The sequence below is a fragment of the Staurois parvus genome, unplaced genomic scaffold (assembly GCF_062004578.1).
Source record: "Staurois parvus isolate SC_StPar_1 unplaced genomic scaffold, SC_StPar_1.0 ptg000421l, whole genome shotgun sequence".
Classification (NCBI taxonomy): Eukaryota; Metazoa; Chordata; class Amphibia; order Anura; family Ranidae; genus Staurois; species Staurois parvus.
The window spans coordinates 393,518-418,503 of record NW_028318217.1 but is presented as its reverse complement, the minus strand read 5'-3'; the positions used below and the strand labels follow the sequence as shown (position 1 = coordinate 418,503).

Here is a 24,986-nt window from a genome sequence, read left to right as displayed (position 1 = left end):
AACAATCAAGTATCCTGCTTTATTATTTCTAAGGCAACACAAGGATCTTTAAATTTCAAAGAGCGTACCTAAAGTGGTTGTAAACCTCAGATATGAACTACAAAGACAGCATATCCATCTATAGTGTGTACTTGTCCCAATCCAGAGCGCTGTGTCATTTCTACTATAAAGAATGAGTCACTTTTGATTTTTTTTTTCTGACACCAGAAAAATGGTGACCGAGGAAGGTACAGCCTGTGATTGACAGCCTCAGCTCTGTTACTGTATGCTGTGTGGAGGGGGTGTGTCCCTTCTCTCCAATCAGCTCTCAGAGCTCTCCTCATTAATGTAACTTCAGCTTCCTGCCCCCTGATTTTCAGAGCTGATAGATCCTGAGTAAATTCTACACTTTGAATGGATGTAGGGGAAAGACAACTATAGATAAACAGGTACATCTTACGTTGGAGGATTTGCTTCATCTCTGTGTATCACTTGAGAGGTCACTTCTTTAGGAATATGTAAGGGTTTACAACATCTCTAAGGCAAGATTTCCACCTTAGAGTGTCTTGAATGCTTGCAAGATCATGCGCTTTCTCCACATGCACAGAAACGCGTTGCCCATTAGTAAACACATGGCAGTGCCATTAATTAACGCTACCCCAATACATCTGCAAACGTGCGCATTTTCTCAAGCATTCAACCTCATGATGCCAGCATCATGCGGTTCGATGAAACATGTTTTTGGAGAAGAGCCCAGGACTTCTTTACCAACATAGGGCAGTACAGTGAAATGAATGGTCTGTCCTATATGTGACGTAGAACACACAGGAACACGCCCATGCTCAGTGGCGCCTGTAGAGTTTGAACTTAGCCTAAAGGAAATCTGAAAACTGCAGTCTCTCTTTAAAACTGTAATAGCTACATCATACAAATGAGTATAGGGTAAGCATCACGGAAGAGGGCAGCTATAAACAGAGAGATGAAGGTTCAAGGTTAGTGTTCCTTGAGAGTCCCACCAAAAACGTAGCGGGGAAAAAAACTCAAAAAAGAAATGAACATGCTGGCTTTGTCATCGTATTTACGGTATTTCAAATAATTCTTCACAGAATGTCCTGTATTTTGGCGATTATGAAAGATATAATCAGAAGGCTCATTGGTATAGATCCAAAGTTGGCTGCATTGGCAGTGGTTTGTGGGATCATGGCTAAGCCCTGTGCCGCCTGTTTTGGCTGTTGTGTGCAGGAAAGTTTAGCCTTCACCGTTGTGGTCTTCACCGTTGTGGTCTTCACCGTTGTGGTCTTCGGTGTTTTGGTGAAGATGTCATTGAGATCAGTGTTATTGACAATCCAAGTGGTGAAGCTGGAGATTTTTGTGTAGACTCCAGGGATGCCAGGTGTGGCACAGCCAACCCCCCAGCTGACAATCCCAACAAGGAACCAAGTGCCACCTACCTGGCATGCCAAGGGGCCTCCTGAATCTCCCTGGGGAAAAAAAAAACAACAAAGAGAAAAAAATAATTACAATTTCAAATGGACCATTTCTTCTTTCAGGAAGGGCATCTAGCTATACACAGCTGTTTAGGAATGAAGTTTGACGGACCGGTCAGCCATGCACCAATCTGTAGTGTAACAAAGCATACGCTACATTCAGTATAAGCATTATCATCTTTTTTCGGTTTATATTTTTACAGCTTGTCTGCTTTTGCTAATGCGAAATCCAAATTTGTAGTTAGGAGTCGATCTTCAGTTTTGTGTATAAACCACAACCAGGTTTAATAGCAACTTTTACTTTTTCTGTGGTCTCATCTCCAAGTCAGCACTTAGTCTCACTTCCTCCTTGTGCCAAGTCTGACCTTCACCATCCACCCTGTGAACATTCAACTCCCATAGACCAGTAGACCATAAAGCAGGAGTCTCCCAACTTTCTGAAAAAAGGGCCAGTTTACTGTTCTTTGAGTGAGCGAAACTGTGGCCAGCAGGAGTAAAAATGGCATGGTGTCAAAGGGAGTAAACGATGCCCCATCACTGGTATCAGTGGGAGAAATATTGTTGGTATTAGGGAAAGAAATGGTGTGCTATCATTGGTGTTAGTGGGAAGGATAGGGCCCTGCAGTTGGTGTCAGTGGTGGTGGTGGGGGGGGATAATGTCCCATTTTTGGTGTTAGCGGGAAGAAAAGTGCCCTATCATTGGGGTCAGTGAGAAGGATAGGACCCTACAGTTGGTGTTAGTGGTGGTGGTGGGGGGGGATAATGTCCCATTATTGGTGTCAGTGGGAAGAAAAGTGCCCTATCATTGGGGTCAGTACATAGAATAGTGCCCTATCATTGGTGTCAGTGGGAAGAAAAGTGCCCTATCATTGGTGTCAGTGAGAAGGATAGGGCCCTTTAGTTGGTTTCAGTGGTGGTGGGGGGGGATAATGTCCCATTATTGGTGTCAGTGGGATGAAAAGTGCCCTATCATTGGGGTCAGTACATGGAATAGTGCCCTATCATTGGTGTCAGTGGGAAGAAAAGTGCCCTATCATTGGTGTCAGTGAGAAGGATAGGGCCCTGTAGTTGGTGTCAGTGGTGGTGGTGGGGGGATAATGTCCCATTATTGGTGTCAGTGGGAAGAAAAGTGCCCTATCATTGGGGTCAGTACATGGAATAGTGCCCTATCATTGGTGTCAGTGGGAAGAAAAGTGCCCTATCATTGGTGTCAGTGAGAAGGATAGGGCCCTGTAGTTGGTGTCAGTGGTGGTGGTGGGGGATAATGTCCCATTATTGGTGTCAGTGGGATGAAAAGTGCCCTATCATTGGGGTCAGTACAAGGAATAGTGCCCCATCATTGGTGTCAGTGGTAAAAATAGTGTCCCATCATTGGTGTCAGTGGGAGGAATAGTGCCCCATCATTGGTGTCAGCGGGAAGAATAGTGCCCCATCATTGGTGTCAGCGGGAAGAATAGTGCCCCATCATTGGTGTCAGCGGGAAGAATAGTGCCCCATCATTGGGGTCAGTGGAAAGAATAGAGCCCTATTGTTGGAATCAGTGACAGGAATTATGCCCCATCATTGGTGAAGGAATAGTGTCTTATATCTAGGTGTCTTAGTGTCTTGGTGGGAGGAATTGTGACCCAAGGGCCTGATAAAGACAAGAAAAGGGCCACATCTGGCCCTTAGGCCACAATTTGGAGACCACTGTCATGAAGCATTGGGCATTGACATTGAACTGTTGAATGCCAGGGAAGAGGCTTCACTCTGTAAGGGGGCTGAGCTAAGATTCAGCTAAAACCACCTCTTTTTGTCTGCCACTTATCCCACTAGATTTGGTGAAGGACTCATTATGTAGACTCATTTGGTGAAGGACTCATTATGTAGACTCATTTGGTGAAGGACTCATTATAAGACTCATACTCACTACTCAAAACAAATGACTTTTTTTGCACAACTAGAACAACTTAGCCTTGTTTATAACATTACCCGTGTATAGGATTGCAAGGGATGTCAGCGCTAAATAAATCTCCAGTAAAAAGAAGAAAAATCTGTTTTACACACCTGGCAACCATCTTTGCTTTCGTTGGCATAGCCAGCACAGGTCATGTTACTGAGGATAGTACCCGGAGTGTAAATGTCTCCATATTTATCAGCGAACATTTGATCACAGGTTACGGCATTTATCAGCGGGAGCTTCACTTCCTGTAGCATGTATGGCAAAGGTAAAGGAGCTGGAAAAAGAAGACATTATTAGGGATGAGTGGCACATTTTGGCAAAACATGTCCTTTTTATGAACACAGGCAGCTTGAAAAGTCATGGCTTTTATTTGGTGAACTCATCCTCCAAAACGGTAGTTCAGGTGAAATTAATAGATGAGACCATCCCTTATGAAAATATTATGGAGAAGAAATTAAACTGTCCTCCCAAATGCCACAAGATCTCTTACTCTAAAGCCCTTACTCTAAATTCGGGTTGACCTACACTGGTCCAGCATACCATTTGTAATATGTCAAAAACAACAAAGATGAAAAAGTATTGTTCCGTAGACCTGTCACAGCAGTCTTTGGATAGTATCCACATCGGGTAGCAGCACCCTGGTCCTGGCTACATCCCCATGCTGGTGGTCAAGGCTGGGGTATGCCGATACCATGCCTATGGTCCCCCATGATTTCCACACTTGCCTGCCTGTTTTCCACCATTTTTGTGAGTGCAATTTTTACCTTCAATACATTTCTTTAATTTGACTTGCTACACTATGATTTTATGTGCCTTAAAGTGATACTAGAGGTTCATTTTGTTTTTAATAACAAACATATCTATACTTACCTGCTCTGTGCAGTGGTTTTGCTCCTCTCGGGTTCCCCGCAGGCTCTCCTGGCTCCTCCTGTCAGCTGTCCCCATAGCGAGCAACTTGCTATGGGGGCACCCACTGGTCCTTGTGTCCATTCACACACACACAGAGCTGTGGTTTGGCCCCGCCCCCTTTCTATCCTCTTTGGCTGACTGGCTATGATTGGCTCCTGCTTGCTGTCTCAGCCATGAGGAGGCAAAGACTTGGGAAAACCGAGGAAGTCGTGCACATCACTTGATCTCGATGGGGATCAGGTAAGTATTGAGGGGACTGGGGGCACTGCTGCAGACAGGCATAAATTGCATGAAGGTAAAAAAACCTTGAGCCTTTACAACCGCTTTAAGTTTACATTTTTGTTAGCTGGTCTTATACAGAGCGCCTATAGGCAGGTGCAGTCTATGTTGTCCCCTGCAGGTGGCGCTCCACCGTAGGGACAAATGCAGATGGGGGAGGAAGTTGTGAGGAACTTGGTTCCTCTAGGATTTCCTTATTTATAGGGAGGCATCTATCCAATTGGATGTGGGGAAGTCAGGGAAATGTTCTGGAAGAGTAGGGAAAATGCAGAGACTATGCCAACCTCTCTTAGGAAGCCCCCTCATTGGGTTTGGATCAGCCAGGCTTCATTCTTCTCCTCATGGCAGGCACGATCAGCATCTCCAGGTCTGAAGACTATGTCTCCAACGTGGTTACAGCTGTAAGTGGCTCTGGATGGGTTGCCTCCCTGCCGGCCCTGTTTGTACTTGTTGAACTCTTCTAAAATATATTACTACTGCCGAGCGTGGACTCTGTGTGATTACTGCTCGCCACACCACTCTGCACCTACCCACACTTGGCGTATTCAGCAGGATAGTGTAGGAAGGTGCAGGTTACTTCTCCACTGCAAGTGGCGCTCAACCATAGTGGCAATGTAGATGAGGAAGGAAGTTGTGAGGAACCTGCTTGCTCCATTTTTTCTTTGGTCACAGGGAGACAGCAATACTTGGATTCTGTGTGATTACTGCCCGCCACACCACTCTGCACCTACCCACACTTGGCGTATTCAGTAGGAAGGTGCAGGTTACTTCTCCAACGCCAGTGGCACTCAACCATAGTGGCAATGCAGATGAGGAAGGAAGTTTTGAGGAACCTGCTTGCTCCATTATTTCTTTTGTCACAGGGAGACAGCAATATTCGGACTCTGTGTGATTACTGCTCGCCACACCACTCTGCACCTACCCACACTTGGCGTATTCAGCAGGATAGTGTAGGAAGGAGCAGGTTACTTCTCCAACGCCAGTGGCGCTCAACCATAGTGGCAGTGAAGATGAGGAAGGAAGTTGTGAGGAACCTGCTTGCTCCATTATTTCTTCGGTCACAGGGAGACCGCAATATTCGGATTCTGTGTGATTACTGCCCGCCACACCACTCTGCACCTATCCACACGGCCTCTCCTGGCTCTCTGGCAGCATCATTTTCATATGGCAGTCACTTTGAAATACTTTTACGGCTACCCATTCCTATTTTGGTTTATGTTTTTACATGTATGTTTATACAGACACATATGTACACATCATGTGAGTGGTGTGTTTGATGCTGATGCCATGTGATTCATATTTATGTCATCCTATCCATCGGTTACATGGTGCTATCTTGCTGGTGTGCGCCGTGGGCTCCGTTCTTTATGGAATGGTAGAATGCATTGAAAACGCAAAGGACATGACCTATCTATGAGCTTTCATTAAGGACCACATGTACAGTTGGGTGCTAGCTCCTTGGGAACCGAATGCCACTCACCTCCTTCTGCAGTCGACCCCCACCCTGTTAGGGAACACAACATTCCATCGGTAAAGTTCCGATTGGGAGCAGGGAGGCAGATGGGAAGAATGTTGCTTGTGAAATTTATGGGATTCTTCAATTTAAGCAATGCAATGTCCCCACCGAAGTTATATTCATTGTAGTGCGGGTGGGGGATGACAGTTTCTATATCTATGGTGACTCTGGTGCTGCTCGGACCAGTGAGATTCATGGTGCCCAGCATGGCGGAGAGCTTTGTAGGATCTTTTCCACTGTGAAAGAAAGAATGAACGTAATCAAACCTTCAAAACATCCCCATTACAACGGTCACTGATTTCATTAGCCATTCCACCACCCAGCCATGTACTTACAGGGACTGCTGATTGACAAGCATATGGGAATATAGCAAGAGGGGTTCTACAAGGAGGAAGACTTCCTATGGGGAGAAGTTCTATGGGGCAATCATTCTTCAATTTGCATTAGGAGTCGAAATTGGGTGAACTTCATTAATTGGCATTTTACACCATTTACATGACTCTTAAAATGGACCTGTCAGTACCTTTTACAGGTTCCTATACATAAATTCCTGACTTGAAACAAGATCATTTCTCAGAAAAGCTCCACCTTTTACCATTAAAAATTTAACCCTGAGCTCTATCCCAGTGACTCTGCGGACTTTGTCTAGACTAAGGTGATGGCATGAGTGTGCTGCAGGCAGGAAGAAGCATTTCCTCAATCTTCTATCCTTTAGTGATCAAACTAAAATGTTGAAACTCTATAACAAGTCACAAGGTGAGCAGCTGCAGCAGGGGCTGATCTGTGTCAGACATTTTGTGAACACAGCCAAGCACTCCACTGACACCAGCAGTCCCAGACTGGCCATAGGGCCGGGGCTGCCAGGCTTAAGAAGATGACCAGGCTGCATAGTGGGAGGTAAGTGGCAACCACAGTCTGGACGGAGCTAACACAAACTGCGGCCGCCGCTCACCTCCCGCTGTGTGGCTATGCTTAAAGCAGTGCTGAAGGGACAACGGCAGCCTCTCTCCTTCACCGGTCAGCACACTAAGGCAGCTCTGTAGCTGCGGGGGATGAGCTGTCTCTGCTGGATGGGCTGTTTCCTTCCTGGGCGGGCTGTCTCTTTGCTGGGTGGGTTGTCAGTTGGGTCCATCAAAGAGACATCCCAATCCAGAAAAAAGACAGCCCAGTCGAAGAAGGGACATCCCCATTCAGCAAAGAGACATCCCCCTCCAGCAAAGAGAAATCCCATCTCTTTGTGGCTTTGGATGTCTCTTTGCTGGACGGGGATGTCTCTTTGCTGGACGGGGCCATCTCTTTAAATATATAGGAGGCACTGCGATTAGATCTCTAGAGGCACTGTAATTTAAAGGGGCACTGTAATATAGAAACAAATGGAGTTATGGTAGATAACTTACCGTAGACAATGAGCTGCGGTGGCCATCCACATTTTGGATATGACAGACAGCCCACAGACATGATAGCCATTGTAGAGGAGGCTGCCCATCCATGGCACCTGGCCTTGGAAGACACTCTTTCCCCCGACAACACGCTGGGATATGGACGGATGTCCACATTCTGAAAAAGAACAGTAAAGTATTCTGTCAGGTTAAACTCACCAGAGGTCCAGAGCCCGGCCTCCATACTCAGATACAAATCAGCAGCTGGGTCCCGTGGAAAGTCATGGCTTTCAGGTTGATCTTGACATTAATAAGGTTGTCTTAGTTTTCTTTGGAATCATGATTGTATTGGAGGTGCTTAGCTAGCAAGTTACCTTGGACTTAAAAGTTGGGTTTAGCTGGAGTTTTCAAGGAGAAGTACAGCTGTCAGCTGACATCACTAAGCCGATCCAAGCATTGGAAGGATCACGACCATATGTTCGGGATCCACTCCAGAGTCTAGAGCAGCACCTCTCGGCAACCCACTTAGAGCCTGAGTCAGCCGCTCCCCTCCCCTTCCACAGCTCAGCGCTCCAGTGAGTGCGGGGGAGCAGAGCAGACAGCGGCGACTGACAGTCACCACTCTCTGCTCACAGCATTGGTGAGAACTTAGCGATCAGCGGCTGAGCTCTCACCCTTAGAGCCGGCGGTGGCCAGATACTGTATCCACCTATGTAAGTAAGATTTAAAAAAAAATGTTTCCCATTCTCTTTTAAGACTCGTAGGGTAAGTGTACAGGAGTGCCCAGTGTAGTTCCCCAAATTGGCAAATGAATGTTGCCATAGTTAGGGTGGGGAACCCTGTAGTGCAGATTAGACAGTTGAAATGCCTATGTAGCCACTAGAGGTCTCTCGAGTAGTGAGTGGGGTCTACCATTGAAAGTAAGGTAGTGTCAGCCCTGCCCTTGCCAGTGTCGGCAATCTTGGGTAAAAGGGCTCTTTAAAGGTAGTCCAGGGGCGGACTGACAACTCATGGGGCCCCTGGGCAATAGGGGATCATGGGGCCCCATGTCCTTGCCCAAACTCAAAAAAGCCTATGAAAAAAAGGTACCAGGGGCATCCCATGGGGCCCCCTACTAACCCTGGGCCCTCAGGCAGTGCCCGAGTTTGCAAATGGTCAGTCCACCCCGAGGTAGTCTATTGTTGGTTAGTCATTGGAAGCAGTGCAAGAACCAAGACAGTCAAGAAGTAATCTTGGAGGACCTAGCTTCTGGCAGCTTCCCCTTTGCAAAGAGGCAAGGATGGAGAGGCAGACTAAATAATTACACCTATTTGGATTATTTCTTTTACCAAAAACAGGCCACCACTCCCAGTACTGACTGCCGGGGTCTGAGGGCCACACAACAAGTATCAAAGGGCACCAGGTGGATTAATCATAGGTTCTTATTTGCTCCAAGTACCCGATCATTCATTATATTTTTAAGGGTTCATTCACTACTCCTGCAAAAAGCACTTGCAGTTTAAAATATTAAGACCTCAAATAAAAAACAATAATGCAGGAAAAAAAAAAAAGAAAAATTAAAAGGAAAAATGAACAAAATAAAAAAGAAAGGAAAACAAAAAAAAAAAGAAAAAGAAAAAAAGGAAATAATAAAAAAAGGAAAGAAAACAGAAATAAAAAAGGGGAAAAAAGGGGGGAGGGAAAAGGAAAAAAAAAAAAGAAAAGAAAAAAAAGGGTTCATTCACTACAGCAAAAAGCACTTACAGTTTAAAATATTAAGATATTAAGACCTCAAATAAAGAACAATAATGCAGGAAAAAAAAAGAAAAAGGAAAAATGAAGAAAACAAAAAAAAAAAAAAAAGAAAGGAAAACGAAAAGAAAGGGAAATGAAAAACAGGGAAACAAAAACAAAGGAAAAAGAAAAAAAAAAAGGAAGGGAAAGGAAATAATGAAAAAAAGGAAATGAAGCAGAAAAAAGGGGGAGGAGGAAAAAAAGAAAAGAAAAAAAAGGGTTCATTCACTACAGCAAAAAGCACTTGCAGTTTAAGAGATTTGTAAATACCTCAAATAAAGAACAATAATGCAGGAAAATAAAAGAAAAAGGAAAAAGAAAACAAAAAAAAAAAGAAATGAAAAAAAAAGGAAGCGAAAAAAGAAGGAAAAAAAAGGAAATAATAAAAAAAGAAACAAAAAACAGAAATAAAAAGGGAAAAAAACTTTTACAGGTTCATATACATGCCTCTAGAGATCTACAGTGCCTCTAGAGATCTAATCACAAGTCTTAAAAAAAAAAAAAAACGAAAAGAAAGGGAAATGAAAAAAAGAGAAACAAAAAAAAGGAAAAATAAAAGGAAATAATGAAAAAAATGGAAATAAAGGAGAAAAAAAAAGGGCGGGGGGAGTGAAAATAAACAAACAAAAAAAAAAAGGTTCATTCACTACAGCAAAAAGCACTTGCAGTTTAAGATATTTGTAAATACCTCAAATAAAGAACAATAATGCAGGAAAATAAAAAGGAAAATTAAACAAAAAAAAAGAAAATTAAAAAAAAGGGAAGCGAATAAAAAGGAAAAAAAAAAGGAAAAAAAGGAAATAATAAAAAAAGGAAAGAAAGGGTTCATTCACTACAGCAAAAAGCACTTGCAGTTTAAAATATTAAGACCTCAAATAAAGAACAATAATGCAGGAAAAAAAAGTAAAGGTAAAAATGAAAAAACAAAAAAAAGGGAAATGAAAAAAAAAGGGAAACAAAGAAAAGGAAAAAGAAAAAAAAGGAAATAATGAAAAAAAAGGAAATAAAACAGAAAAAATGGGGGGGGGGGAAGAAAAAAAAAAAGGGTTCATTCACTACAGCAAAAAGCACTTGCAGTTTAAGATATTTGTAAATACCTCAAATAAAGAACAATAGCGCAGGGAAAGCAGGAAAGAAAATAAAAAACAAAGAAAGAAAAAAGGAAACGGGAAACTGAAAAAAAAAAAAAAGACATGGGTTTTATTTTCGAATTAAAAAAAAAAAAAAAACAGTGGTGATTAAACACAACCAAAAGAATGCTCTATTTGTGTGAAAAAAATGATATAAATTTCATTTGGGTACAACGTTGCATGACCTTGCAATTGCCAGAATTATTTATTTTCTTTTGAACTTTAATAAATCTAAACTAAATGCTGAAAAAAAACCCCACAATTTTAGATTTATAAAATACTATAACATAGTCTGCTTCAAGAGCTTGTTATTTTGAAAGGTAAAATTGGAAGTATACCATTACCTGTACAGGAAGCCATTTTCAGGACAATACCTGGAGAAGAGAAACATAGTATGTGATATAACAAGTGCATTGTGTATACAATTTTGCCCAGTAGGTAACAGAAGATTAATACTGCGTGCATTGGGCATATTTACTACAAGGCAACCAAGGCATTTGCCTAGGGCGGCATTATTTTAGGGGGCAGCACTGCCCCTGGAAGAAGGGACATATGCGGCATGGGGACCAGGTGGGATCTGAGAGTGGTTGCGGGCTGCTTGATGGTGTATGCAGAGCCCGATCGTCGCTCCTGGGAATGTCCAGAGCTGTGAAGGTGAGTGTCTTTCTCCCTTTCACCGGGGGGTGTGTGTTAGTGGAAGGCTCTCTCAGGTGGGGGGTGGTTGTTGGTCGGTGTCAGGCTCTCTCCGCCGGGTGCGGAGGGGGCCTCCGATTTTTGTGTTGCCTGGGGCAGCACAAAATCTAAATACACCATTGACTGCGTGTCTTCTGCTACTTTTTTATATAAGAGCAGCTGGCCATACACAGTTATGTTTTTGAACGACCATTCGTGAAAGATTGCTCGACAGCGCCATCACTGGCTAAAATTATTTTTCTTCCACAGCAACAAATTTTTGTTTGATATCCGTCCCAATATATAGAATACTAATGTTGAATATTTGATCCTTTACAATACTATACAAATAAATGACTGGGGACCACATTAACAGAATTTAATTCATATAGAAAACTGCAAAAAGTTTCCATTCCGAGCCTTCCAACATAGATAGAAAACAAACCTCAATTTGGCTCTATTGGTAGATCAAGTGAACATTTCAAAAACAAATGTTTTTAAACAAAATTCTTTCAATGTATGGCCATCTTTAAGCTGACCATACATTATACAATGTTCCTGTACAATTTCTTTTAGATCTACCTTTAACTATGTACTGCAAGGGCCGGCCTGATTGGATACAAACTGAAAGTGTTGTTTAGGTTTGACCTCATATTATATGGTTTTTGGTAAATGTAAAGGAAAATTGTCAGAGATAATTGTAATCCGAGATAAATGCCTTATTCTCATTTACAAAATAAGAGCTCAGTTTCAAAAGCTGTACCCAGGAGCAGGGATGTATACGTTTAACCATGTGACTGTAATTTTCCAATCTCATAGAACATGTCTAAAAATAACTGCCACTTTTTTTAAGATAAGGATTTTCATCCTGGTGTGCTGGCTTTAGGAATTGAACTGTGCTTTGCGTACAGAAGAAAAAAAGGAAAAAAGGAAAAAAGAAAAAAAACAAAAAAATAAAATGGAAAAAACAAAAAGGAAAAAAAAAAAAAAAAACTAAATAAGAAAACAAAGGAAAAAAAGAGAAAAAAAAATAGAAAAAAACAAAGGGGAAAAAAAGAGAAAAAGATAGATGAGAAAAAAGAAGAGAAAGAGAAAAAGAGAAAAAGAGAGAAAAAGAGAAAGAGAAAAAGAGAAAGAGAAAAAGAGAAAGAGAAAAAGAGAAAGAGAAAAAGAGAAAAGAGAAAAAGAGAAAAGAGAAAAAGAGAAAGAGAGAAAGAGAGAAAGAGAGAAAGAGAGAAAAAGAGAAAAAGAGAAAGAGAGAAAAAGAGAAAGAGAGAAAGAGAGAAAAAGAGAAAGAGAGAAAGAGAGAAAAAGAGAAAGAGAGAAAGAGAGAAAGAGAGAAAGAGAGAAAGAGAAAAAGAGAGAAAGAGAAAGAGAAAGAGAAAGAAAAAAGAGAAAAAGAAAAAGAGAAAAAGAAAAGAAAAAGAGATAAAGAAAAGAGAAAAAAAAGAGAAAGGAGAAGAGAAAAAGAGAGAAAAAGAAGAAGAGGTAAAAAAGAGAAAAAGAGAGAAAAAGAAAAATGAAAAGAATAGGCAAAATTAGTTTTTAGCCCCTAGTAGTAGTTACATTCAACTGCTATTGTTTTATGAAGTTGAAGACATTTTGTAGCTTCTTCAAGTGGCTAAGCTACGAAAAAGGTCTAAAAATGACAGAACAAGTCCAGCTGAATGTGTTTTACTACTACTAGATAGACCACGACCTGGATAAATGAGAACGTTTACAGACAGGCTGTGGTCTTCAGCATGAAATGTATTTTTGGTGGTTACAGAGTCTTCAAAAGAAGCCCCAAATTGCTGTGAAGAAAGTCAGTTTAAAATACATTTGATGCTTTTTTCCCTCTAAAGGAACATTTTTTGTGCCATCAGATATCACTCACCCAGTGCCAGGAATAAGATGGACCAAAACATTTTCCAGCTGTACAAATTTCGGTTCCCAAGCTGTTCTTGGCCAACAAGAATCAAAGTTTGAGTTTTCATCATTTTCACAAGAGAATTCAAAATACTCGCAAACCAAATGATATATTTGTACCCAAATTCTCTTTTTAGCTTTGTGGCCACAATCTTACATGTCCACATCCACAGCCGGAATTTCTTCACGGACAATATGGTTCTTTGGTCTACGAGATTTTGGTGTGCTCTTGATACTTCTTAGGTCTCCTGTCCTCTAGTCTTATCAAGAACAGGTTTATGGGTTCATATAATCGCAGTTTTGGAAACCAAAGATTCCCTGAAGCCATGCCTGTTCCACGTGAGACCAAAAAAAGTCCTTCCACTGTACCTTTATTGTCTCTCAATTGGTTCATCAATGTCCTCATTCTCTGTTTGCCTCTGTCAAAGTGTTTTGAAATGCCAAAAACACACAAAACAATTACTCTCAATCACAGCTATATAATGACCTCATGAAAGCAACCTTGTTGGGACCAATTAAATGAATTGTGCCCACAGGCAACATAGGGAAAAATAATATATCTTGTCAGGTGAGGAAACGTTTTGTCCGGCCTACATGGTTGTAGAACAATGGTTTGCGTGTTTTATATCAATTTAGGATGAAAAAATTGTAGATGTTTATGCTACATCATGGAACATTTTAAAACAATGTCACCTAACACAGGATAACCCGAGGTTACTGCGGAAAAAGAACTCATTCTGGTAAAATACAAAAGAGGAGAACATGGCTTTGCATGAGTGCACAAATAGGTGCTGGGACCCAGCCGAAAATTTGTGTTCCTTCATGGTGGCACTTAGACCATGCACGTCCATTTGTCTGCAGAGTATGACTGAAGGACAAAGTGGAGTGCATTGGTGGAGATTCTGCCGCACTTCCTTTTTTTAAATATTATGTAATATGCCAATGACACCAATGGGTCACCAATTTACTTACTTGTTATCCATCACCTTGACTACCATGCCTCCCCATTGGCCTACCCTTATACAGATCATCCCCCCCTTCAGTCTACCATGAATGTTGTCGAAAGGTTCATCCTCCCTACCAACCACTCACTGCTTGTCACCTCTCCACTGTCCATTCTGTCTCATATTGGCTTCCACTTGCCCTACAAATTCAAATTAAAATATTGCAAAGCCATCCACAACTCTGCCCCGAATTCCATCACCAACTTCAGCTCAAAGTATCACCCGAAACTGCCCTCTCCATTCCTCCTAGGACCTCCTGCACTTTAGATCCCTCGTCACCTCCTCCCACGCTCTCCTCCAGGACTTCGCCAGAGCCTCTCTCCTTCCTCTGGAACTCCATACCCAATCTGTTCTGCGGTTTCCTACTCCGTCCTCTTTCAGGTGATCCTTGAAAACTCTCTTCAGAGAAACCACCCCGCTTCTACAACTGAACTTTCTCCAACAACCCATCCCCAAACAATTCTTACCTTTTGTAGAACTTGCTTCTCCCTTTAGATTGTAAGCTTTTGTGAGCAAGGCTCTCCTAACCCTTTTGTCTTGAACCGTGTTGTGACTATACCATCTCCCTTTATTTTGTACTGCACTGTGCAATTTGTTGGCACTATATAAATCTTTAACAATAATAATTAATATTAATAAAAATTATGTATTTTTACAAATATTTTTCATTTTGAAGTTAATTTAGATGTTAGGATACCAATTTTTTTTCCATCCACAACCTTTTTCCTCCTCCTTTTTAATTTTCTCCATACCCTTCAGTATGATTCAAGGCAACCAGTATTTTGACTATTTGGCTGTGCATTTACTTTGCATATTAAGCCTGCGATGTTTGATCTTTGCTTTTGTCAAATTATTTGTTGTATATCTTTTTCTTGAAATTAAATATATATTCAAGGTGAGACAGTTCGAAACAGTAATGGATATTTACTCTATTTGGGAACAAAATGTTACCATTTATGAATATTTGCTAAGAATATCAGATACAGCCAACACGTTTTGGGGAAAAAAGCCCCCTTCTTCATGGTTTGAACAATACAATCTGGATGAAATAACCTAGAAAGCTTGAACTGAGGCTGGCATGCCCTACTGACAGTGTAGACCAGTCTTTCTCGACCTTGAGACAGAGGAACCCCTGAGATAACTTTCAAGTCTCAGGTAACCCCTGCTAAAAATGACAACTCATGATACATCAATGCGATGGTCGGTGGGAAGCATGCTCCTTACACTTGTAGTTACTGGGAAGAATTACCCCCTTAAAGATAGCTAAAAAAGATCAATGGTGTCAGTGGGAACTTATCTGAGAGGCAGAAATTGCTCAAGGAACCCCTAGCAACCTCTGAAGGAACCCTGGTTGAGAAACCCTGATGTACTGATAGAGCAATGTAGGCAAGCTGCTGAAGGGGATCAGGATCTCTAGTATATAATTGTCCTGACCCAATCTCCAGCTTTAACCCTACAGCTGTTTTTCTTAAGCCCTGATGAAGGGGGCAGATTGAAACCCCCAAAACACGTTGGCTATTGAGTTCCATACATATTTAGGAATAAAGCTTTCCATTTGGATTTTTAACATCTTGGTGTGGCACTCCAAATTTTCAATCAAACCATTCTACTGGCAATGTAGACAGCTTGCTGGATCTACACTTTATTGACATGTTAGCCCAATTTACTTCTCATTGATTTGAATTAGCCTCTACTCCCACTGGCCCTGTGCAAAATGTTACCGGTGTAACCTAAACGGGAGGTAATAGGGTGTCTTCCAATGGGGACACTTCTACTGGTGGAAATTGTGGTTTCCGCACACTTTGCAGGGGTGTCAAACTGGTGGCCCTCCAATTGGTGGCCTCTGCCTTTGGGAGTCATGCTTGTAACTGCCAATCTTGCAATGCCTCATGGGACTTGTAGTTTGGCAAGAGCTGGAGGGCCGTCAGTTTGACACCTGTGCTTTATAGGGATCTTCTCTCACTTCCTATTGTGTCTCTAGGACAGAAAGTGAAGGGAAATCACCCCAAGGGGACAAAGAAAGCCCTACTCCAACCATAACTCATCTTTAGATATACTTTAAGGTTTAGGAGAGTCATTTAAAGCAGAACTTTACTGAGAAAAGGAATTTCCACTCTTCCTCCTCCTCTATTTTTGGAACATAAGTTTTTGGTTTTTTTTGGAGGGGGGTACCTAGATTCTACAGGTACCTGCTCCCCACTTCTGCTGGAATTGCCTAGATGATTCCACTGGATGTTTGCACCCCTCCCTCCCTGCAACTTTCTGGGACACATCACAGGTCCCCAAAGGCTGTGGGAGCATTCACAGACAGAGAATCGTGGTTTGTGCATGTGCAGTGGGGAGCTGGCTGCGGAGCCACAAAGCTTCACAGCTGCTTTCTCACACTAAGCATGGTGGCACCAGGGATATAAAGACCAATGAAGAACCAGCCCAGGTGAGTAAAGCTCAGGATCGCTGGAAAGGTAAGTGTCTTATTATTAAAAGTCAACAACTGTAGCTCCTCCCCTCTTTATACATACTTGAACCTGATCTTGATCCAACAATGTGCAGGAGGACAGGATCTCTTGTGGTTCTCTTCCTCCTCATTATCCCAGACACAGCATCTAGAGCCCTTGGCTCCTGGTGCTGTCAATCACAGCCAGTGAGGAGGGAGCAGGGGTGGGGCAAGCTGTGTTGTCGGTGTCTACCCACACACAGAGCTGACTCAGGATTGAGCCTGCACAAGTGTTCCCACAGCAAGCAGCTTGCTATGGGGGCACCTGGCATGGGGAAAAAAAACAAGAGTTCCAGTGGGGGACCCAGGAGAAGAAGGTTTGGGGCTCCTTTGTACAAAACCATTGTATGACACAGGTAAGTATACAAAGTTTGTAATGTTACAAAATACGAACCTTTACAATCACTTTAGGTTTAGTGACATAGCGCTGTACCGGAGCATCTTCGGATTCCCGGCCTATAGAAGTCGTTACACCCCGTTTTACGAGGATTTAGAGTTTCAGTTTAGGATACAGCCTAATCCCCATAATACAAAGCCAGCTAATTGGCAGAACACGTTTATAACTCAGGAACAAATCTCGGGATGCAATCTCTTTATCTGCCAGAATGATGCCTCTTCATAGAACGGCACAATAGACAGACTACCACCGATTGTTGGTCTTCTTTTCAGAAAGAGTGTTTACTGACATCTGCCGCGCTCCGCAGTGAATAGGCTAGTCACACATGACGTGTTCCTGGTTGGAAAAAGTGGAAAGGAGAGCAGCTCGTTGTGTAGGCTCCCTATTGACTGGAAAGTTTACCTTTCTTGATACAAAAGCTGAAGCGGCATTTACACGCTTTTTTTTTTTCTCTTGCCCAACGCATTGTTTGACTTGACAGAATAAAGGAGGCTAAAAATAGACACAGAAACCTCCGCAAATGGAAAATGAGGCACGTTCAGTATAGATTTGTTCCTTTTGATGTGTATTCGTAAATAATTAAAAGGTAAAATTCCACCCAAAACCCAACTTTAAACCCACTCCCACCCACATTCTAAGCCCAGTCCATCTAACACTGGGAAGAAAAGGTCCTTATACTTACCTATCCTGAAGCTGCTCTGGTCCGGTTTCCAGTGGCGGCTTCCATGTAGAGAGAGGAAGCCAGCAAAGGCTGGAAAATGAAGAGAAGATGATGTCACCCATAGACTTAAGCCGGCCATACACGTATAGATTCTCGTTCAAGAAAAGGAGGCTAAAAATAGACAAACCTCCGCAAATGGAAAATGAGGCACGTTAAATATATATTTGTTCCTTTTGATGTGAATTTGTAAATTATTAAAAGGTAAAATTCCACCCAAAACCTAATTCTAAACCCACTCCCACCCCCATTCTAAGTCCAGTCCATCTAACACTGGGAAGAAAAGGTCCTTATACTTACCTATCCTGAAGCTGCTCTGGTCCGGTTTCCAGTGGCGGCTTCCATGTAGAGAGAGGAAGCCAGCAAAGGCTGGAAAATGAAGAGAAGATGATGTCACCCATAGACTTAAGCCGGCCATACACGTATAGATTCTCGTTCAAGGAAAGGAGGCTAAAAATAGACACACAAACCTCCGCAAATGGAAAATGAGGCACATTCAGTATATATTTTTTTCTTTTAATGTGTATTTGTAAAATATTAATGGTAAAATTCCACCCAAAACCCAACTCTAGACCTACTCCCACCCACATTCTAAGCCCAGTCTAACACTGTGAAGAAAAAGGACCTTATACTTACCTATACTAAAGCAGCCCGGTCCGGTTTCCAGTGGCGGCTTCCATGTATCGAGAGGAAGCCAACAACGGCTGGGAAATGAAGAGGGGATGATGTCACCCATAGACTAAAGCCAGCCATACATGTATAGATTTTCGTTCAAGAATTTTAGTTTCAAGAATATTCATTTGATTTTGTAATCATTAGTGGGGGTCAAATCGATGTTTGTTTTCAAACCGCCGTGAAAATGGAGATGATGTCACCCATAGACTTATGCTGGCCATACACGTATAGATTTTGGTTCAAGAAAAGGAGGCTAAAAATAGACACAGAAACCTCCGCAAATGGAAATGAGGTGCGTTCAGTATATATATATTTTAATGTGTATTTTTAAAATATTAAAAGGTAAAATTCCACCCAAAACCCAACTCTGAACCTACTTCCACCCCCATTCTAAGCCCAGTCCATCTAACACTGTGAAGAAAAAGGAAGGAAAACTTTTCTCGCTCAAACAAATTTTCGGCCAGTGTGTGTGGTGATCGTTCAGAAATACATTAATTTTAAACGCAAATGTTAAAAGCAAAAGACAATATTTGAACGACATTCTTCAATTCACCGAATGTTCAATGAATTTTCGTTCAAATATTATCGTATGGCCAGCTGTACTATGGGGTCTCCGCTGACAGCTGTCCCTCCTCTACACAGAAGCCGCCTCTCACAGCTCAGCCTGGGACCGGACCAGGGTGGCTCCGGAATAGGCAAGTATTATTACACCGAGTTTATATAGCGCCAAAGGGTTTGCTCAGCGCTGTACAATAGAGGGGGGACAATACATGAAACAGTACAACAACTACAAACAGCACACGAGGGGTTAGAGGGCCCTGCTCTTTCGAGCTTACAATCTAGGAGGGAGGGGGTAGTGCTACAGGAGGAAATGGCTGTGGGGGATGGAGTGGTAGGAGGAATGAAGGAGAATGGCTGTTAGGTGAGGGTGGGGTAAGCTTTACTGAAGAGGTGGGTTTTCAGGGAGCGCCTAAAGGTGAGGAGGGAAGGTGACAGTCTGATGGATTGGGGTAGTGAGTTCCAGAGGATGGGGGAGGACCTGGAGAAGTCTTGCAGTCATGCATGGGAGGAGGAGACCAGGGAGCAAGATAGAAGGAGGTCCTGTGAAGAGCGAAGGGTACGGGTAGGGTGGTACCTGGGAATCAGGTTGGTGAGGTAGTTAGGGGCAGTGTTGTGAATTGCTTTGTAGGTCAGAGTTAGTAGTTTGAATTTGATGCGTTGGGCAATAGGGATCTTTTCTTTACAGGGTTAGATAGACTAGGCTTAGAATGAGGTTGGGGGAGGGGGTAGGTTTAGAATTAGTTAAGTTTTGGGCGGAATTCCACTTTAAGTGTTCAGCAAATACTTTGAGATGTATATACAATATAATAAATTAAATTGAACTCCAGACACAAATTAAGAATTGATTCACAACTACAGATTGCAACCGAGCTCATTCCCGTGCCTCACATGTAGGACAGCTCATTCATTTCAATGGGCTGCTTTATGCGCGAGAAATGAAGAAAGTCCCTGACCCTTTTCCAAAAGCTTGCTTCGCCGAACCGCAAGGAGCAGCAGTGCCCTGGGGCTCGATGGGTGTGAAGATTCATGTGTTTACAGATGTCTAGGATGCCATTAACTAAAAAAAGCCCCATCTGCTAAAAATGGGCAGCACAGTGGCTAAATGGTTAGCACTTCTGCCTGGCAGTACTCGGGTCGTTGGTTTGAATCCCAACCATGGTACCACCTGCCTAGAGTTTGCATGTTCTCCCTGTGCCTGCGTGAGTTTCCTCTGGATACTCCGGTTTTCTCTTACACTCCAAAGACATGCTGGTAGGTGAATTGGCTCCTGTCTATATTGTCCCTAGTATGTGTATGTATGAATGTGAGTTAGGGACCTTAGATTGTACACCCCTTGAGGGTTAGGGACTGATGTGAATGTAAAATACAATATATATGTAAAGCGCTGCGTACATTGATGGCGCTATATAAGTACCTGAAATAATAATAAAAAGCAATAGGAGATTTACTAAATCTGGAGAGTGCAAAGTCTGGTGCAGCTCTGCATAGAAACCAATCAGCTTCCAGGTTGTATTGTCAATGATTAGTTGAACACGCTGAAGATAGAAGCTGATTGGCTGCCATGTGCAGCTGCACCAGACTTTGAGTGCTCCAGTTTTAGTAAGTCGCCCCCCCCCCCCAATGTGTTTTGCTGCCGATTTTCTGCTTAGTCCTCACGCATGCTTGTGAACCTAGCCTAATGCACAGTTGAATGCATCTTTTAAATACAAGCATTGTAAGTACTGGAATGTGTCCTGGTATCAGCATCTTGCAGACTACTATACAACAGAGCTCAGACTAGATGAAGGAGGAGCAGCATGATGAGCCAATCAGTTGTGCTGGAATGCAAGGAGCATACTGATAGCAGAAGAGAGCAGAATGACAGTGAGATGTGCAGTGTGCTACTTGCTTCTCCTTTTACCACCAACTCAGAGGCACGAGGGTCTGGGGGGGAACCTGGGTTATTATTGCACAAAAAAATATCAGGTTTTCTATCCAGCCAGAGAGGGTTGTGCTTTGACAGAGCTGTGTAAATCTCAGGATTGGATGAACATGAATACAAATCCTTTGGCAGATAAAATGTTTCCCTTATATGTACAGTATTCCATGTTAGTATTTACCGGTTTGTCTGAATACCAAATAAAGTCACAGAAATGGTGAGCTAGATGCACATAGTGGAGTGTTGGAGCAATGATGACATTATCTCCACCATGACCAATCAGGGAATGCTTTGCATTCACTGAGAAAATGCAAAGACATCTCTGAATGGTGCCCATGCCCAGCTGCCATTCTTATGTGTTCACAAAGCAGCAGGGCAGCTGCTAGCCTGGAACCTGGAAGCTAGTGGAGATCACAGGAGTAGTTTCTTGAGCAGCCTCTCTCAACCTTTTCAACACAGAGGAAACCTTGAAACAATTTTCCGGTCTCAGGAAACCCCTGCTAAAAATTACTATATCTACAACTCATGATACATTAGGATGAGGGTCATTGGGAAGAATGCTCCTTACAGATAGCTAGAATGATCAATGGTGTCAGAAGGAACTTACCTGAGAGACAGACATTGCTCATTGTTAAAGAAACCCCTAGCAACCTCTGGAGGAACTGTAGGGTTCTAGAGGGATTCCACAGTTATGGTATATACATAGTTACATTGGTCCCATCTAACTATGTAAAACTTTTCTTCTAAACTTTGTACAAGAACCCGGATAGAACCAACAAAGAATTTTTAATTCCAGAAGATCTCTATAACATACACTCACCGTTGATCAAGGCAGATGTGAGGAGGAAGATCTGAGCTGGAGGCTCCATGAAAGCTGCTGGAGAGAAGACGACCTGTGATAGAGAAAGATGGGTGTTGCTCAACCTAGGATCCAAAAGTTAAGATAGTCATAGGCATAAAACAGCAAAATTTTGTTAGCAAAATTCCCCCACCCACAGACAAAATATCCACATACACACCCTCAGTATCCACAGATTCTACCACGGATATCCTGATTGTTACTTTGCCAGCACCAAGAGATTCTGCAGAAGGGGATCCTTGATGAGGAAGATATGCAGAAGTGTTATGAGAGATAGCAAAATTTACTACAAATAGTAGAGATAGTAAATGATGTACTATAGACCTGCATGAGAGACAGGAAAATGTACTAAAGATAGTACATTTACAGTTGTAGGGGTCAGGAAGGTGCGTTACGGATACAAAAAGAAACCTGAATAAAAGAGTGGAGGATGTATTACAGATAGTTGTATGCGAGTCAGGGGGGTGTGATATACAGTAGGTAGTTGTATAAGATGTATTGGATATAGAAGATCTGCAGTAAATATCTACAGAAGAGCCATGCAGATGTTCTAGAGATAGATAACTACTGCAGATCTACTACCTCTAGAACATCTACATGGCTCTTCTAAAGATAATTACTGCAGATCGACATGCCTCTTCCATAGATAACTACTGCACATCTACTATGGAAGAGTCATGTAGATGTATAAAAGATAGTTGATCTGCAGTAGTTATCTATCTCTAGAACATCTACTTGTCTCTTCTATAAATAATTACTGCAGATCTACTATCTCTAGAACATCTACAGGAGTCTTTTATAGAGAATTACTGCAGATCTACTATGGAAGAGTTATGTAGATGTATAAGAGATAGTAGATCTGCAGTAATTATCTATAAAAGACTCATGTAGATGTTCTAGAGATAGTAGATCTGCAGTAATTATCTATAGAAGAGACATGTAGATGTTCTAGAGATAGATAACTACTGCAGATCTACTATGGAAGAGTTATGTAGATGTTCTAGAGATAGTAGATCTGCAGTAATTATCTATAAAAGACTCATGTAGATGTTCTAGAGATATTAGATCTGCAGTAATTATCTATAGAAGAGACATGTAGATGTTCTAGAGATAGATAACTACTGCAGATCTACTATCACTAGAACATCTACATGGCTCTTCTAAAGATAATTAATGCAGATCTACAGGACTCTTCCATATATAACTACTGCGGGTCTACTATAGAAGAGTCATGTAGATGTATAAGAGATCGTAGATCTGCAAGAGTCATGTAGATAATGTATTCTAGAAATAGTAGATCTGCAGTAGCTATCTATCGCTAGAACAACTACATGGCTTTTCTGTAGATAATCACTGCAGATCTACTATCTCTAGAACATCTGCATGACTCTTGCATAGATAACTATAGAAGATCCACCATAAAAGAGTCATGTAGATGTAAAAGAGATAGATAACTACTGCAGATCTGTTATCTATCTCTTTTACATCTATATGACTCTTTTGTGGTGGATCTTAAATAGTTATCTATGGAAGAGTCATGCAGATGTTGTAGAGATAGATAACTACTGCAGATCTACTATCTCTAGAATACAGTATCTACAGGACTCTTCCATAGATAACTACTGCAGATCTACGATCTCTTATACATCTACATGACTCTTCCATAGTAGACCTGAAGTAGTTATCTATGGAAGAGTCATGTGGATCTGCAGTAATTATCTTTAGAAGAGCCATGTAGATGTTCTAGTGATAGTAGATCTGCAGTAGTTATCCATCTCTAGAACATCTACATGGTGCTTCTATAGGCAATTACTGCAGATCTACTCTCTTCTAGAACATCGGCATGGCTCTTCTATAGACAATTACTGAAGATCTACTCTCTTCTAGAACATCTACATGGCGCTTCTATAGACAATTACTGAAGCTCTACTATGGAAGAGTCATGTAGATGTAAAAGAGATAGTAGATCAGCAGTAGAGTAGTTATCCATATGAGAGTCATGTAGATGTATTTGAGATAGTAGACATGCAATAGTTATCTATGGAAGTACCATGTAGATGTTCTAGAGATAGAAAATCAGCAGTAGATATCTATGGAAGAGCCATGTAGATATTCTAGGGATCTGTAGTATGGAAGAGTCATGTAGATGTATTAGAGATAGTAGATCAGCAGTAATTATCTATGAGCTAGGTACATAGATTAGATATAGTAGATCTGTAGTAGACAAGCCAGTGTGAGAGTCAGGAAGGTGATCTATGTCCCATAGGCAGTAAAGTTACCTGTGTGTGACTTGGTGCTCCTCTGTTATGGAATTAGACCACTCAGTAGGGTTTCCTCTCCGGATGGATGGAGACTTTCTGGTGTAGTAGCAGAATTTTTTTCCACGAATCCTGGTAATTATTGGAGATAAACATAGGCCATTACACGTCCTCTGAAAAATGACACCACTTAAGAAGACAGTCATTATCCACTCTATGGATCTATCCACCAGTCTTTATCTGGAGCAGAATCACACAATGCCTTCAGACACAATGCTGTGTACCGTCCATTGTGTAAGCCAATACATACAGCCATTTGCTTCACTGCTCAGTACAGGACTTCGTACCTCAAGTGCTGTACTTTTCCCTTACGTATGTCTAATAATAGGCATCTCTATTACCTCTAATAATTTGACAAATATGTCAGCTGCAAATGAAATAATGCCCAATTATACACACGCTAAAATAAAAGCTATAAATGGAGAAGTGAAGGATTTAAATAATTGTGATTTTTTTTTTTTTTAGCACTGTATCTCTTTGAGCAGATATACCTTCGCTCTCTGTCCCAGATGGACAATGAGAAGGTACAGAAAAGTTCTCCAAAGAAAGAGGAAGATCTGTTGATTGGCCTACCATCTGCATGCAGTTTTGAATAATGGTTATCAGAATCACTAACTTTTTTGTCAAATCCAACCAGTGGACCAAGTCCCCTTTAACCCGATATACACATCATTGATAGGTATGCACTCCTACATTTGGGTAACCAGTGGAAGCACGTCTGAAGATGCTGGGAATTCCTCTGGTTCTATGGTGATGGGACAGTCTTCACTTGCAGGTCGCCTTTCTGCTACTTGTAGGGCATCTAAACCATTCTCTAGTCAGTGAATATCAGCAACATAGGCAAAAGGGTCTTTGTTTTGGCTTTGCCTTCCTCCACAGGTTGCGTGTCTGGTGTGCATACCTCTGGCACAGCCACCAGAAAGTCCTATAGAAACTGTTCCACACACTCCACTGCAGACGCTTGCTCCCTATTCCTGCACCCAATATTAAGATAGCAACAAAGCCATTCACAACACTGCCCCTAACTACCTCACCAACCTGATTCCCAAGTACCACCCTACCCGTACC

At 41.9% G+C, this 24,986-nt stretch overlaps 1 protein-coding gene across 1 annotated transcript; it reads right to left on the bottom strand.

The window, feature by feature from the left end:
- LOC149454674 (uncharacterized) lies at positions 1-24,064 on the bottom strand. The gene is made up of 10 exons (XM_089687214.1): positions 23,880-24,064; positions 21,562-21,665; positions 17,888-17,956; positions 17,552-17,620; positions 12,943-13,182; positions 10,739-10,768; positions 7,510-7,669; positions 6,077-6,348; positions 3,513-3,682; positions 1-1,460 (listed from the first exon to the last, which is right to left on the bottom strand). The coding sequence occupies exons 1-10, from the start codon at positions 24,062-24,064 to the stop codon at positions 1,080-1,082; spliced, it is 1,680 nt and encodes a 559-aa protein (XP_089543340.1). The 3' UTR covers positions 1-1,079.
- Positions 24,065-24,986: the final 922 nt, after the last annotated feature.

Excerpts from the sequence above, each read along its gene's own strand:
- LOC149454674 (XM_089687214.1), bottom strand. The coding sequence starts at position 24,064 with ATGACTGTCTTCTTAAGTGGTGTCATTTTTCAGAGGACGTGTAATGGC. Across the intron at positions 17,957-21,561 it reads CACATCTGCCTTGATCAACG|CCTTTGCTGGCTTCCTCTCT; the intron begins GTGAGTGTATGT and ends TTCATTTTCCAG. Across the intron at positions 3,683-6,076 it reads GGGGTCGACTGCAGAAGGAG|CTCCTTTACCTTTGCCATAC; the intron begins GTGAGTGGCATT and ends TTCTTTTTCCAG.